Raw genomic sequence first — 16,267 nt, 5'->3', positions numbered from 1 at the left:
TTACCTGATGTCCGATTTTGGCCAATTCCTCATATATGTTACTTGTATTTGTCTTTGGGTGTAAACCTCTGATTACTGCTTTGTAGCTTTTATCAGTTTTGAGTCGGTAGGTATGATACCCAGCGTTTTTTTCTTTTAGTGCTTTTGTCACTTTCCTAAAAATTTCTGGGGTATTAGTTTGTACTTTTACCTGATCCAATTTAAGTTGTTTAATGGTGTAATTTTCTTTTCCTGCCGTGCTGTTTAGCAGTTCAATGAGGGGGTCTATTATTTTGGCATCTATGTAGATTGGTGGTGGCTTGGCAATGTGTGTTATTGGTTTTTCAGCTGGGTCTGAATCCATCTCTTCTGGCAATGAGCTGAAAGATTTTTGTAGAGGAATTTCCTGTAGCCATTGTTGTCTTTCTGTTTCTATAGCCCTCCTAGCATTTGTATTTGTAGTTATTTTTCGCTGTTTGTTGGGAGTTACAGTCTTTCAGCTTTCGTTCTGATGTGGTAGATCATTGTTGATATTATTCTTTTCGTTATTATTTTGTGTAATTTCCATTTCTATTTCATTAATAACTGAGCAATCGTGAACTTCGCTTGTTGGTTTATTTGAGTTTGTTTTATCTGCAGCTCTGTTTATAGAATATGTTTCGCCTTTATTTAGAATTTTTATTGGTGGTATTTTTTGCATGTTTTCCATCATTTAGTGATTGGTTCTATTATAAGTCACTTTGTTTTCCCACTTGTCGCACTTACGGAAGCACTGATTCACACGACCGTATAGCTCGACTGCTCGGGCAGAACTCGTACTATGATAAATCGTAGTATAACTTGACTTTTACTTGGTCAAGCAGTACAGTAATGTTCCGTTAATTGTTTAAGTGAATAGAACCTTATATGTGCAGTTATGGAAAGAAATACATTTCTAAGAAGTTCCAAGTATTTCTCCCTTTATTTAGATAGTAAAAATTCGCTTCACAAAAGGAATTTAAAAAACTAGTAAGTATAACGATGGCCACTTAAAGGAACAAGAAGCCAGTTAATTTGTCATTAGATATTACCGATTTTCGTTCAGTAACTCTTGAAATATCGTAAGGGAGGAATTCTGCAAACTGAGAACAACTAGTATCAGATCGTATCGGCTAAAACAGGTGCACCATAAGAAAGTGACCAATCGGAATGGCTAGCTCGTCATATGGATGTATGAGATAGTCGTCAATGGACGTTAGTAAAACGGGGTGGGGCAGGGGAGGAAAATACGAAGCAGCGAGGGTTGTCAAGAGTCAAGACCCAAGACTCAAGACGCCTCGCCCACAAAAACCAGATGCCAGATGCAGATACGACTGATCGGTGAACAAGTGCAACACAGTTCTACCCGAGCAGCCGAGCTAAACGGGCGTGTGAAACAGTGCTCCAGAGAAAGTGCGGCAAGTGGAGAAGAGAAAACTACGCCTATAGCCAAACGGTGGAAACCCGTGTCCTATATCAAGAAGACTAGCAAACCTACTATGGAAAATATTCCACCGATAAGAATTATAAACAAACAAGATCAATACTACATATACAAAACAACAGATACATTAAAAACAAGTCAACCAACAAACCAAGGCACCCAAAAATTAACACAAAAAAACTAAGTGACGAATTAGCAAAGATGGGCCACCAAACAAGAACTATAAACAATATTACAAGGTACGATACGAAGCAACCACTACCGCTATTCTTAATAGAATTAGAACCTAAAAATAATAACAAGGAAATTTTCGAAATTAAAAAAGTTTTAAACACAATAATTACAGTCGACCCACCCAGGCACAAAAAAGACATACCGCAATGTATGCGGTGTCAACAATATGGACACACTAAAAATTACTGCAACAGGAACCCGGCGTGTGTCAAATGCGCAGGAAAGCACCTAACAGCGAACTGCCCACACACGGGAAAAATAAACGACGTAAAATGTTACAACTGCGGTGGAAATCACCCAGCGAGTTATAAAGGCTGTCTAGTAAGAAAGCAACTTCAAGATAAACTTTTTCCACCGCTTCGTAACAGGACACACAACAATTTCCACACGCAACAGGACAACACAGAATCTACGTCAACACCAAATACACAGCATGTAAGGAACAATAACCACACTAACACCAACACCGCTAGAAACCGAAGCTACGCGCAAGTAGTCAAACGGTCGTCACCCTTAGATAATCAAGAACAGAACAACCACAGCAACGACGCTACAGAAATCAAAAAGTTAATAAAACATTCCATAAAAAACACCGGAATACTCACAAAAATGATAAGCGAACAAAACGAACTCCTCAGACAGCAAACACAGCAGATAACAGTCATGTTACAATTACTTACTAACATGATGAGCAAAAAATAAAAATAGACACGCTTAAAATAGCAGCCTGGAACTCTAACGGCATACAACAAAGGGCCCTGGAAACTAAAACATTCCTGTATAGCAACAACATCGATATACTACTCGTCTCAGAAACATACCTCACAATAAAAAGCTATATAAAAATACCGCACTACACCATATACGACACCAAGCATTCCTCAGGGAAAGCACACGGAGGGACGGCAGTAGTAATAAAAAACAACATTAAACATCACCTACACAGCCAGGTCAGTAAGGAACATATACAAGCAACCACCGTTACCGTACAGACTAACAGCAACCAACTGCAGTTGTCAGCAGTATACGTACCGCCGCGACACAAAATCACAACGCAAATGTGGGAAGAGTACTTCCGACACTTAGGTGACAAGTATATTGCAGCGGCAGACTATAACTCAAAGCACACACTATGGGGATCAAGGATCACCACACCTCGAGGCAGAACCTTGGAAAAATATATTAGAAATAATAACCTCAATATATTATCCACAGGAAGACCGACATACTGGCCGACAGACCGGAGCAAAATACCTGACTTGCTAGACTTCGCAGTTACAAAGGGATTAAACGCAAATAAACTAAACATAGCACCCAGCCTCGAGCCTACCTCCCACCATACACCTATAATAATTACATACAGAAACAAACCAATACTTTACAGCAGCACAGAGAAGCTATGCAATAAAACCACCAAATGGCAAATATTCGAAGAAATAATAGAGAGCAAAATCAGCTGCAACATCCCACTGAAAACACCTGAACACATCAATCAAGCAGTAACAACACTCACATAAACTATCCAAGAAGCAGCAAGGGCAACCACTATACCTGAAACAACCAACAGACAAACAAAAACAGTTCCACTAGACATCCTCGAAAAAATTAGAGAAAAAAGAAAAGCGAAAGCAAAATGGCAAAAACATAGAACAAAAGAAAACAAAAAACACCTAAATAAACTCGCAAAAGAAATAAAAAACAAAATAAAAGAGCACAACAACAACGAGTTCACAAAGTTCATCGAGTCACTATCTGCTCACGAGAACTACAACTACTCCCTATGGAAAGCCACAAAAAAATAAAGAAGACAACAAAAATGGTACAAGCAATCAGAAGAGCAGACAACACATGGGCAAGAAGCAACGAAGAGCAAGCTGAAGAATTTTCCAACCACCTGCGCAACACATTCACCCCATATAACATCAACAACAGCAACCACAATAGTCATACGGACGAGGATGAGCTAACTACTAGTACACCAACTGACAATCACTACACCATACCCAAAACAACAGCACAAGAAATCAGAAATATAATTGAAAAAACAAAAAATAATAAAGCACCAGGAATCGACCTAATTAACGGCAAAATCTTGAAAAACCTTCCGCCAAAAGCGATAAGACAAATCACAATAATAGTTAACGCAATACTAAGAATACAATACTTTCCAAAAACTTGGAAACTGGCACAAATCATAATGATACCCAAATCAGGCAAGGACCCACACGAAACCAAATCCTACCGACCAATCTCACTACTTCCGGTGTTCTCTAAGATACTAGAGAAAATAATTTACGACCCTATAAAACCCGTAATAGAGAAGAATCAACTAATACCGGATCACCAATTCGGATTCAGAAACAAACACTCCACAATGGAACAAACGCACAGACTCGCCAATGAAATCTTACAGGCGCTGGAAACAAAACAATACTGCACGGCACTCTTCATGGACATCGAAAAAGCATTCGATAAAATAAACCACACTAGCCTACTTCAATCAATCAGGAAACAGTTTCCGGGGCAGATATACCAATTAATCAAATCATACTTAAGCAGCAGAAGCTTCATAGTAAAAATCAAAGACACACACTCGGAAGTTAAAGAAATCAAGGCAGGAGTTCCGCAAGGAAACGTCCTAGGACCAATTTTATACACATTATACACGGCCAACATACCAACAACTAACAATAGCAAAATACTGACATTCGCGGATGACACAGCTGTACTAGTCAGGCACACTAACCCTGCAACAGCAGTTACATTACTACAAGAACATATCACAAAAATAGAAAAGTGGCTTCAAGTTAAACAAATTAAAGCAAACCCCGATAAATGCAACCACATTACATTCACACTGCGAAAACAGATACCACCAAACATTATACTGAACGGCACGCACATAATACAAACAAGGCAAGTCAAATTCCTAGGACTCCACTTAGATACACGACTCACATGGAAACAGCATATTAAAGCAACAATAGACAAAATACAGATGGCAAGGAGACAAATGTACTGGCTAACAAGTCGAAAATCCAAACTAAGCATAGAAAACAAACTAAAAATATATAAAATGGTCATAAAACCAATCTGGACGTACGGAATAGCACTATGGGGAACAGCAGCAATGAGCCATACAAGCGAAATAGAGACAATTCAAGCTAAAATTCTCAGAACAATAGTAAACGTCCCATGGTACGTTAGAAACGAGGACATACGGAAAGACCTTGGAATACCAACGGTCAAGGAGGAGATTATCAGATCCGCAAGAAGGAACAGAGAAAGAATAGCAACGCACCCGAACCGGCTGGCAGCGGAAACGATCAACACATCAGGCATAGAAAGAAGACTAAAAAGGAAACACCCAGCAGATCTCATAAAGGACATAAACTAACAAACACGATGATGGTACCCCGCTGGGGGTAGCCACCCACATGATAATCAAACAGCTAAAAAATTCTACCAAATGTCCAAATTGGACAAATTGTGAATGTGAAATATTAAATAAAAAAAAAAAAAATTTATCATAGTACGTTCTTCAATATCGTTGCATAGCTTCTCTGCAGGTTATTACAGTTAACATCTTAGAAAGATACATTCGTTGGGGAATTAATGTTTGGTAAAATAACTTTCCATTTTATATGTGTTACAAACTATGAATTGAATTTTGGTTTCCCCTAAATTTTGAGATTTTATGTACCTCTTCCGACTCATCCCATTGGATAAACTATGATTATATAAATAGATCTGCACACTCATTAGGGAAAACCGCCCGAAAACTGAGTCGTATCTAGCTGTGAAAAATCAACATTGAAAAATCAACAAAGTCCGCGTTCTTGCGAGACTGACAGAGATAAGTAAAACGTCTTTGTCTCCATTTAAGGCATTCATAGCATGTCACGCATGCACAGAACTCCTTCTTGTTTTCCACGTTGATTTTTTATAACTAGTCGAGACTCAATTTCCAGATTTTCCCTAGGCTTCGGTATATGAGTCTCGAGATCTTATATGACCGTGGAATAAATTATAGAATAAATTCTTGTTTACGTTACCTTTCGGTTGAGAATCAGTGGCTTAAAGTCAAGTTCACGATGTGTAATACATTTGTCTTTTCGTTCCATTCTCATTAAAAAAATGTTATATCTTTTACATTGAATTAAATGTTTTCTAAATTGTTTAAATTTAAACAATACGTGCTTTTTTTATTGAAGATTCAAACAAAAATTAGTGTACATACATATAATTTCCTTAACAACATTTCAATTTATTTGTCGGAGTCAGGTTGGCATTTTGTGGCGTTCGATGAACCTTTACTTACTTTACCGTCGCGGATGTAGCTAATATTTATCGGTACAAATGTAGACACTACAAGAGGCTATGAATAATGGCGATAGGATGGTCGAGATAATGGTGACAACGAATTCAGGTTCAATAACGAATCCACGGTCCACGGGATGACGAGTACCAACGTAATACACGATTCGGATAACTCAATCAGCAATTCGTCCAACGACTACCTAACTAACTAACTCACACTTAATCCAAATGAAACTGCCCTTATATATTCCCGTCCCCACTTCTCGGCTCAATCTTTGTTTTTAAGTGACCCGCTATGTCACTTCGAGCCCGAACCCATTGTCATAAAGTCAGGTTGGAACATTAAAAATTATTTCTTATTTTTATTACTTAAGTGTAGCTATAGTAAAAGTCTGGACTATTGGGGTTTTTCCCAACATTCCAGATGGTAAACCCAGATGTTCTTTCATCTCCGACATATTTTATTCGTCAAATAACAGAGAAATAGTAACGATAATTAAGCCATAAATTAGTATTGTTCACAAATTATTAAATTAATTTAATGAAGTTTGTTGTAGAATACCATGTGTAGTAGAACTATTCTACTATAGAATGTAGGGGATTGGCGAACTACTGCACAGCCGCGGTAGTTTCGCATTTGTGAATATAGAACGTTTATAAGAGCGATGTTAAAAGTTGCGTAGAAAATGTCGTAGTGAATAAACGAATTTGCAAAGTATTTCTTGATATTATCGCGTGTTTATCAATTACACAAAGTAAAGTGACAGGATGTCTATCACTAATATTAATTCTGAACAAGAATAGAAGAATTACGTCAAGTGAGTAATTCTAAATAATAAGTAATTCAGTTTCTTTATTTTTTTATATGTCGGAGATGAAAAGAACACCGGAGACTTTGGAATTTTGGATAATCCCGCAATATTGTAATCTAGAGTCTACTATAGCTGTAATTAAACAATTGTAGTTATTCAATCCGATTGTAATTGTTCGCGAGTTGTGATAATGAGCTTGGGCTCGAGGCGAAAGTCAGTCGCCGAACGTAGCCGCGGTCACGGGATGAACGCTTTGTCTAACAAAGGCATGGAATAATTCTATAGCTCTCCTTAAAAAGGAAATAGTTGTAACACTCGACAGTAAACATTCCAACGGTCTCTGTCCCGTAGCTCGCCACACGCAGACCCTATTCTTCGAGTAAGATGATTGCCAGATGTCGATGCGTCTCCGCAGTACATGTTCAGCTAGCTCGAGGGCCCGTTATAAATCTTAAGATTTAGTCAACTAAAGTCCTTTAAACGGACAAACAGTCTTTGTCCCAACTACGGGAAAATAGGGGAGACCTATTTTTCAACGAGCGGCGTCTCCCACTAGCAACTTTCCCTCGAGGGCGGCTAGCATCTTTTTCTAACCACCGATATGGGGATTGACCAATTAGCAGCAACGCCAATTTCCCTTACTTTCTGAACGAAGGCTTTTCTCGACGAATCCGATGATCTCGTGTCCTTAGACACACCCCATTATAGTTTTCCTCTGTGGCATGATCGGGACGGGAAAGACATTCTCGCTCGCGATCTCATTGATGAAAGGAGTAACTCTTTACGACCAGTGAATATTACGCGTCCGACTTAGATTTTGTGAGTACGTTCATCTATCATCCCGTCGACCGCGGATTCGTTATTGAACCTAGGATCATTGTCGTTAGTTTCTCGAGTACCTAACTACCACGGTTACTTGTCCGGTTCTATAATAATCGTATTTGCACTAGTCAATGTCTTCTCTATTGCATAACGACAACGTGTAACGCAAACGAAGATTCGTTTCACGCCCCTAACCCTAATTCTAATGTAAACCCGACAAATATAATTATTTGTAAGTTATTTTGTATCAATTGTAAGGATTTCAATATTTGTTCTATGGAAATATGCAATAAATTAAACCATCTGTGTAAAAAGTCTTTTTGTAAGCGCTAATTTGTAGCCAACAGATTGCACAAGACAAATAAATAGTAATATAAGAATTCTTTTGCTCTGTAACGAAGTCACTTTGTTTTCAAACAATATGTCAATTTCTCAAGTGTTTATCTGTTAATATTAATCCACATATGTTATAAATCGTCACAGATTTTTAATTCAATGTCAATTCTTGCACAACTTTATATCATGTATTTTATGTATGTACAAATCTATAGCCAGTGAAACCTACTCATAATTAGAGACTCATACCACAAAAGCATAGTTTTTGAAAATTTTTTTATGGTATATTATACTTTAGTTGTTCCTTTGCTTCATTCCAATTTTCGCACCTTTCTTCGCTCCTTTAATAATGTTCTGAAATTTACTCGCATTTTTCTTCTTTTTTCTGAAGATAAAAATGAATCAATTCAATGCGTATCTTCAACTTAAATCAAAATTCATGGTATCATCATTTACCTCTTGTTTAATGCTGCTCTTGACAGAGGTACATAAGCATATGGATCTGGTTTTCCTTTCCTTTTAACATCACCTCCAGCCTTTGATGCTTTATATTCTGCTCCTGGTACATATTCTGTTCTTGATCTTTTCAATGGTCGATGTATTCCAGACCCTCCTGCTATGGATACCAAAATTGTTATTAAACAACAGACCAAAATTTACTATAGATTATATATTACTATTATACCTTGATACTTCAATGTGGATCCACTCCTTACGCTAATGTTATCATAACTATCGCTATATTTACGTTTTTTATCCATTGCTTGCGACATGGCTACAGACTGAACATCATCTTCTGATCATGTAACATAAAAATTCATTGACTTCGTTCAAATGTTTTTTTGAATTACTTTACATTTTTCTACAATTCCTAACATCAAATCTAACCCCAATTCTTACCATAATCGTCTTCTGAATCACTGTGCAACAAAAGTGCAGATTTCTTCTTTCTCTTGGGTTCTGGTTCGTTATCTTTCTCATTGTCTACTGTGATAATAAGACGGCCATCAGACGTAGTCTTAAATTCACGATCTTTCCGTTTTATAGCCGCTATTTTTGAATTTATAGCGACTGTAGGTTGTGTTGCTACAAAAATTATTTTGTAAATTTAATTCCAACTTCGACTAATCGAATTTTGAAAAATATCTAGACTTACTTGATATATTTCGAGCAGCCGCAGGATCAACGAGATCAACAATCTCTTCATTCTCATGAATCCAGGCTTCCTTTCGCGATGTTCTTTTCTTCCTTTTCCTTGACTCTTCATTGTCCATATCTTCATCGAACTCATCATCGCTATCCGCCAATATTTCTTCTATACTGAATTTTAATAAAGATTATAGAGTTGTTTCTGTGTAAGAAATATTTCGTTTAAAGTAAAATACGAAGTTACCTTTTAGGTTTTCTCTTTGCATTGAATTCGGTATCCTCGTCATTTTCTTGTTTTTTCAATTTCCTCAATTCTTTTTTCTTTTTCTTCGCTTCTTCTGCCTTATTCATATTTTTTAATCTCTTATGTAACATCGCATTAGAAGCTGGAATCATGCCAGAAATTGTTTCCATTCCGTATTTTCTTATTAATTTTACGAGAATATCTCGTACTTTTTGTCTGAAATGCCTATGGCAGTCATCGTTCATTGCACATAAAGCGTCTATCTGCAAATTCGTTTTTTTATTGAGCTATATGGGATTTTATTACTAACCTTTTATTGTTATTAATTAAATGCCTTTGTTACTAACCAACAATTTTAAATTCGAAGCAGCAATATGAGATGGCATCACAGTAATATATACTTTGATATATACCAATGCAGCTTCTGCAATTTCTCTTGTCGGACTTGTAACAAAAATACAAGTTTGTCCCAAGATTTCTTTAACTGTCTCTATAGCTAAAGATCCTGTTGTAATATTTTTAATATGCTATTATTTATTTTTATACGAAATATTTATTTTAACTTTAGTTTGAAATATACTGTACCATTGTAATGATATGTAACGGATGAAAGCGCCAGCAAGGATGCGGTACAATACTTTTCTATCGCACCACTCAAACCAACCATGAGCATATTAACAAAGTCATTAAAATGTGTAGGATTTCCTACAAATTTCTCCGCAATAGTATTTAAAAGTTGGTATGCAGAAGTTCGACATTTCGCATTTAACTCTTTTAAACACATTATTGCTTCGGGCACAATGGCTTCTAAGAACTTAGTTTTCTCAAGTTGTGGATGAATTTTTATGAGATGAATTAAGCATCTTAATCGTGCCTAATTAAAAAAATGAGTAAGGCTTATTTGTTAAAATTTTCATAAGAAACTGATATTATAGAACAATGTATGTAAGTTAGCACTTACTCCTCTGCTTGGTTTTGCGACTTCAGTAGCCGAGGATATTAATAATTTTTGTATCTCGCGTCTGTATTGAACTACAAACTCCTTACACGTTTCCTTCTCACTGCCACATATCTCTTCAAAAAATCTGAAAGAACACACAAGTAAAAACTAATTTTTGTTTTTGCAGAAAAGATAATTAAAATATTTAATTCCAAATATATTAAGAAGTTACCTATATGCTTTCTTCTGTTCCTTGGTTTTAGAAATTTCTTTAAGAAGTGGTACACACATATCGTAAAACGTCTTTAATCTATTAATGTCAGTATAATTAATAAATAATCTTATTATATCGTGAATACTTTCTTTGAAAAAATCGTCGATATCAGGTTCTTTCAACTTAAATAACGCACGATCGAATAATTCGTGTACCAATTCCTTATCCGCAATTGTAAGATACACCTGTAATTGTACAAAATATTAGTTAATCTCTTTAAAGAAAATTACTCCTATGCACAAATTACTCTTATTGTATCATATGTAGCAAAGCGTTGTCCTTCTTCGTCAGTTCCAAGTGGCTTAGTAGTGTATAGATTTAAAAACAATGGTAAATAATTCTTTGCAAATCTAGCTAGTTCGTGTATATCTTCTTTTTTGTCGTCTTCGAGTGCTTTCGTTATTAATCTTCGTAAGGCAGACATTATCGACATCCTTAAATTTTTTCTCTCATTTAAATTTGTTCCTAACAGTTTAGCTATATTCTAAACAAGATAAAAGTTATCTCATGGACACTTGATACTATATCTTTTATATTTATCTCTGATATATACCTTGAAATTATCTTTCACATCGGTAGCGTTGTTGCATATACTTGGTAAAATAGCCCAGACTTGGCAAACGAGAAATTCGTAAGTTTTCCCGCCTACAGGTTCGGTTGCTTTTTTTCTAAAATTAGGTATAATTATCATTAAAAATATCAATATAAAATAATTTATACTCTTATAATAAAGATAGATTACAATACTTACTCGCACAATGCAACGATAGGTAGCAATTTTTCCGTGAAGAAAGTAAGTGACCCACCTAGCACACAATCTTTCAATAATGGTAGTAGCCAAGTTCTTTTTAAATTAATCGCATTGTCCGACACCTATAGAATAGAGATTTATATTACTGTAGTTATAAAATAAAGTTTTTCTTTCTAAGTATAATCCGGTTCATATAGAATTACTTGCTTTCAATGGAATCAAATTTAATATTGTCTCTGGGCCTAGCACTCTTATCGCAGCTCCAATAGCATACTCAGCGTCATTTTTCGACGCAAAATTATAAGAATCACGTAACTCAGCAAGACTTTTTAATATCTCTATTAATTGCGGACTTCTCGCTTTACCAGTTACCTGTAATAAAAGGGAACGTTGAATTGTACAACATTGACAAAAGGGTAAGAAGCAGAAAATCGATATTACCTGAAATAGTAAGGCTATTAAATGAAGAATATGATACCAAGCTTCCAAATATTGATAACCTAATGCTTGATGGATCATAAAAGTTATCTGATTGATAGTGTCCTTATATCTAAAAGTATGATATAAATGATGAAATATAAATTATAGATACGAAGAATAATAATCAAATCTAATCTTACGTTTTCATTGATTCTTCGGTTTCACATATTTTACCGACACAATCTTGTAATAAAATTTTTATCGTGTGCGAAGAACCAGATATAACTTCCGATTTGTCCGAAAGCCACAATTCCATGCATTTATCCAAAATTCTTGGTAAAAGAACTGCGCATAAATTTAATGAATTGCTATAAAGGAAAAATATATTCAGCAATTAATCTCTCCAATAAAATTGGATATAAGGAGTTTAAATATAAAAGTTTCTTTACTGTGCTAAATTTAAATACGCTTCTTGCATTACAGTTAGCCACGCTAAGGTTGGTTGTGTATCAGTTGCTGGAGGTTGATAATCATATAAGGCAGTAATGATTTGCCCATTTCTTTGTACTGGTAAAATAGCTTCTGATGGTCGAGAAACGAACAAACCATGAAAGGTTTGTAAACAACATGAAGTTACTAACACATTTTTCATAGTCATAAGCTTCAATAAAGATTCACTGATAGTCTGGAAAACAAAAGTTCGTAATTGTATAATATAAATATATGTATTTCCTTAACAAATGTTGACAAATACCTTCACATGAATCTTTGGTAAATGATGGAAAATGTCTTTTAGTAGTGTAAGGACATGAAGAATATTTGTAATACCATCGTACTCGGAGTCAAGTTGACCAATACAAAATTTTGCAATGTATGGAGTAGCTGGATGATATTGCGGTGGGTTTTCACCTTTCATGATATCAACTCCTATAATTATTAACATTGTAATATTAAAGTTTATCAAAAATTGTCCAATTTATTTGAATAATTTCTTTATTCAAATTTGTGCTACCGTTTAATATGGCACATATTCCATGTTGTGCTGATTTTCTTAATTTTGGTTTATAGTGTATGGTAAATGATAAAATAACATCCAACACTTGCATCGTAGATGAACTAGACCATGTGGCTGCTTCTTGTGCTCGAAGGAGCACAGATAAACAATGAATACACTGTGAAAAATGAAAAATATAGATAGTATGCCTTGGTGTAATATTTAAAATCATATAAAGAAATAGAATGAAAAACAATTTACATGTCGAAGTATTAAGTATTCTTCCGACGATGCATATTTAACAAGGATACGTAAGAAAATTCCACTTGCAGCTCCAAATTGGATATTTAAAACATTTTTTGGGACAGTTTTTAGGCCCATGCCTAATAACGAGAGCGTGGCTGCGATTGACGTATCCGATTCAAGCGCTTCCAAAGTGCTCATCTAAGATATTAATATTTATAATTAGTTTGTCCATACCTTCCTTAACCCTTTGCGAACGAGTATCGGTATATAGCCGCCAGAGTCTGTTCACAGTTCCAGGTACTTATTTTGAGATGTCTGACGTACGTCTATTTTCCTGAGTGATAATCTTATGTGTACTTATGGATGGGTATAGTAAACTAAACAGTGCTATATTTTTGATGGGAGAAAATTATAGATCTTTAGAAATCTTATGTTCCGTTTAACATAAACTTGCGATGCAAGATGGTGGCCGAGTGACAACGAATTTCAGTCTTTCAATGGCATTACCAGACGAATCGGCAGGCTTTTTATAAATTTTGTATATTTCTTATAATACCTTATATGTACACAATGCTTAAAAGATTCAGAAAAGGTTCGATAGTGACAGTAGTGATGACGAATATTATTTTGAACCTGATAAGATAGAAGACAACAACAGTGCTTCAGACAGTGGAAATGAACTCTGTTCAATAAGGACATAGCTCAGGCATTTCAATATTTCTAGTGATAGTCACGGCGATGATGAACTAAATATAAACCCTCAACAACGCAATCGTTCAACGTGTATATTTTTTCAACTGTGTGTGCCAATACCTCTTGTCCACGGCGACATCCGCTTGTCGAGCAGCCTCGTCAGCAAAGGGTTAAAAAATATTTTGTAATACATACCAATGCAGCAAAATATTCTGTGCTAGATTCATTACCACCATGCTGTTTTATAATCTCCGTTACAGCAGACAACACAGCTAACATTTCCTTATGCAACAGTGATTTCGATTGAAAATGATTTAAAAACCTGTAAAATCATTATTCAATAATATTCAATTAATCGGTCAATTTAACATTTAATAATATCTTCGAGTACATATTGCTGATATTTAAAACTAAGTTTGATTTAAGTATGACTATGTACTAACCTATTAAATGATATATTTGAACAATTACTATAATTGGTAGCAAAGGTATCAGCAGTGTTTTCTGTACATGTTTCCCAAGAGTTATCTTCGCTATCAGGTGTTTCTACCTGTGATTCAATCCCTTGAATAGCATTGTGTTTTTTTAAACTTTCTTCTGTTATACCAGGCTTCGCAGAGGCTAAGAGAATTACAAAAATTAATATAATATCAAAGACAAAAGAAAATTCATAAAAAATTCTAATCATTGATATTTGTAAGTTTATACCTGTTGAATCTTTAAAGAACATCCACGATGCCTGTTCCCGATGCTTTTTAGTTTGTGGATTAGAACTGGAGCTCTGACCCTTTGGCCAACGTTTCGCCTTTTTCCGGCTATTTAACCGCGGTCCCAATTTACCCATCTTCTCCTACCTAATTTTTGAGTAATATATACTTGAAAGGTACGAAATTTATCAAGACAGATATTTCTTTCTTTTATCCACAACGATAGAGAGAGGTTAAATCCATACTGCACGTGCTGCAAGTATTGTTACGACGCTATTGATGGCGTTGTATGGCAAAATGCTACGATATTCTAATGGCCGTCGAAAGATGGCAGCATGTATCCACCATTGTGTAGCTTAAATATATGTCGGAGGTGAAAGGATACCGGAGCCTTCCCTCTGAAACTTCAGGAAAATCCGTAAAATTGTAATTAAAGCTTATTTATTATATTTATTATTAAAACTTTATATTTATATAGTTCTTCAATTATATTACGTAGAATACTCCTCCATTATATTACCACTCTTTATTATATTTTATTTAACTCTGGCTTCTTCTAATTCAATTCTAATTTTATTTCCTTTTAAAATTTTATCATTTAAATTGAGATTCGTAATTGCATTTTCTATAGATACTCGACTTTACCAACTCCTCTCCATATTTTAATTCAATAATTCAATAATTTATTGTTTTATGTTCTTTGTTATTGTTCGCCTATGACTCATCACGCCACAGTTATCGAGCATTACACTTCTTGTTTCTCTCACATTTAACATTAAATCCTCCAATTATACCAGTTATTTTTGTTCAACGAGGATATTACCATTTAATTATACCCAAACATATTGTAACTCACTCACTCGATCATAATCCACGTCGACTCCCTTGTAACATACACCCTGATATTCACTTAATACTATTCCACTCACAGCAATTCTCCTATCACCTCATCCCACTTCACACCCCTTACAATTTATCGTAATAATTCATTGCACTTCCCTCACCCTTTGTAGTCCATTGTAACCCACTGCAATTTTGTTGAAATTCGTACAAGCATACTGTATTTTCGATCAGTCGCGGGGAGACGCTTTCGCTAGGAAATGCGCCAACGGTCGCGGCGGAGGCGCGGGGACGCGTCCGCGGGGGATCCGGACTGCGCGCTACTGCCGACTCCCGATAAAAGGGAGATGGGGACGGATACCGACACCGACATCGACACCGAGGCTGCCACCGTGGCCGCCGCCGCCTCTAAAATCTGCGACGGTGCCGACGGCGGCGACGACACGCGGAATGACGAAACGAGGATCGGACCGGTCGACAAGCAAGCGACCGTGAAGGACGCGGACCGACCCACGATCAGGAAGAGGAGGACGTCGCATACCTGCGAAGGAGGGTGCGCTTTCTGGAGAGAGAGGTTAGTCGTCTCCAAGAGACGGTGGAACGGCTGACCAAGCAATGCACGGAGAGGGCAGCCAAAGATGATAACAACGACGGTGAAGGACAAGAGGTGGGCATCACCTCTATGAGGGGGACGAAAGAAAATGCTCCCGGGGCCCCAACGGGAACGATTATGGGTCCTCCTCCCCCACCACCCCCACACCCCTGGTCGGCATCGCGCCGTTTCCGCTGTCCCGACAGGTCGGGGAGTAATACACAAACCAAGAAAACGGATAGATTTGGTGGTCCAGAACCTCGAGATCCACTAGAGGATCTCGAGATCCTGTTCCTCCGCAAGTTGGAGGAGTGTTGGCGAGAAATAATGCTAGGGGAATCGATCCCCCCGGCTATGGATGCTGGCGTCGCCGCAAGAACCGTATAAGCACGATTGCGGTCGGCGAGAGACACCTCGCGGTCGACCGTGGAGTCGTCGGCCGACGAGGCAGG

General features: G+C 36.6%; 1 protein-coding gene across 4 annotated transcripts; it reads right to left on the bottom strand.

Annotated features, from left to right (window-relative positions):
• Nucleotides 1-8,131: 8,131 nt before the first annotated feature.
• LOC117162212 (RRP12-like protein) lies at nt 8,132-14,820 on the bottom strand. 4 transcript variants are annotated; one of them, XM_076619670.1, is made up of 23 exons: nt 14,385-14,820; nt 14,120-14,297; nt 13,872-13,998; nt 12,999-13,181; nt 12,756-12,915; nt 12,498-12,670; nt 12,193-12,428; nt 11,944-12,111; nt 11,765-11,873; nt 11,531-11,695; nt 11,324-11,445; nt 11,126-11,240; nt 10,820-11,056; nt 10,531-10,757; nt 10,320-10,443; nt 9,944-10,232; nt 9,706-9,863; nt 9,359-9,621; nt 9,122-9,285; nt 8,866-9,051; nt 8,714-8,761; nt 8,422-8,578; nt 8,132-8,350 (listed from the first exon to the last, which is right to left on the bottom strand). In XM_076619670.1, exons 1-23 carry the CDS (start codon nt 14,518-14,520, stop codon nt 8,260-8,262), a joined length of 3,816 nt encoding a protein of 1,271 aa, XP_076475785.1. In that variant the 5' UTR covers nt 14,521-14,820; the 3' UTR covers nt 8,132-8,259. The 4 variants fall into 4 exon arrangements, with proteins under 4 accessions (XP_076475785.1, XP_033199969.1, XP_076475784.1 ...); XM_033344078.2 differs by having other exon boundaries at nt 8,651-8,761; nt 14,385-14,818; XM_076619669.1 differs by having other exon boundaries at nt 8,422-8,581; nt 14,385-14,818.
• Nucleotides 14,821-16,267: the final 1,447 nt, after the last annotated feature.

This window comes from Bombus vancouverensis, chromosome 6, assembly GCF_051014615.1.
Source record: "Bombus vancouverensis nearcticus chromosome 6, iyBomVanc1_principal, whole genome shotgun sequence".
Classification (NCBI taxonomy): domain Eukaryota; kingdom Metazoa; phylum Arthropoda; class Insecta; order Hymenoptera; family Apidae; genus Bombus; species Bombus vancouverensis.
Note: the sequence above shows the minus strand (reverse complement) of the source record. Positions and strands in the feature narration are given on the sequence as shown.

Bases quoted from the DNA above. Each gene is read 5' to 3' on its own strand.
- LOC117162212 (XM_033344077.2), bottom strand. From the start codon at position 14,520: ATGGGTAAATTGGGACCGCGGTTAAATAGCCGGAAAAAGGCGAAACGT. The intron at 12,429-12,497 runs GTATTTGTCAAC...TTTGTTTTCCAG, and splicing joins TACCAAAGATTCATGTGAAG to ACTATCAGTGAATCTTTATT. The intron at 10,233-10,319 runs GTAAGTGCTAAC...TTTTTTAATTAG, and splicing joins TCGCAAAACCAAGCAGAGGA to GCACGATTAAGATGCTTAAT.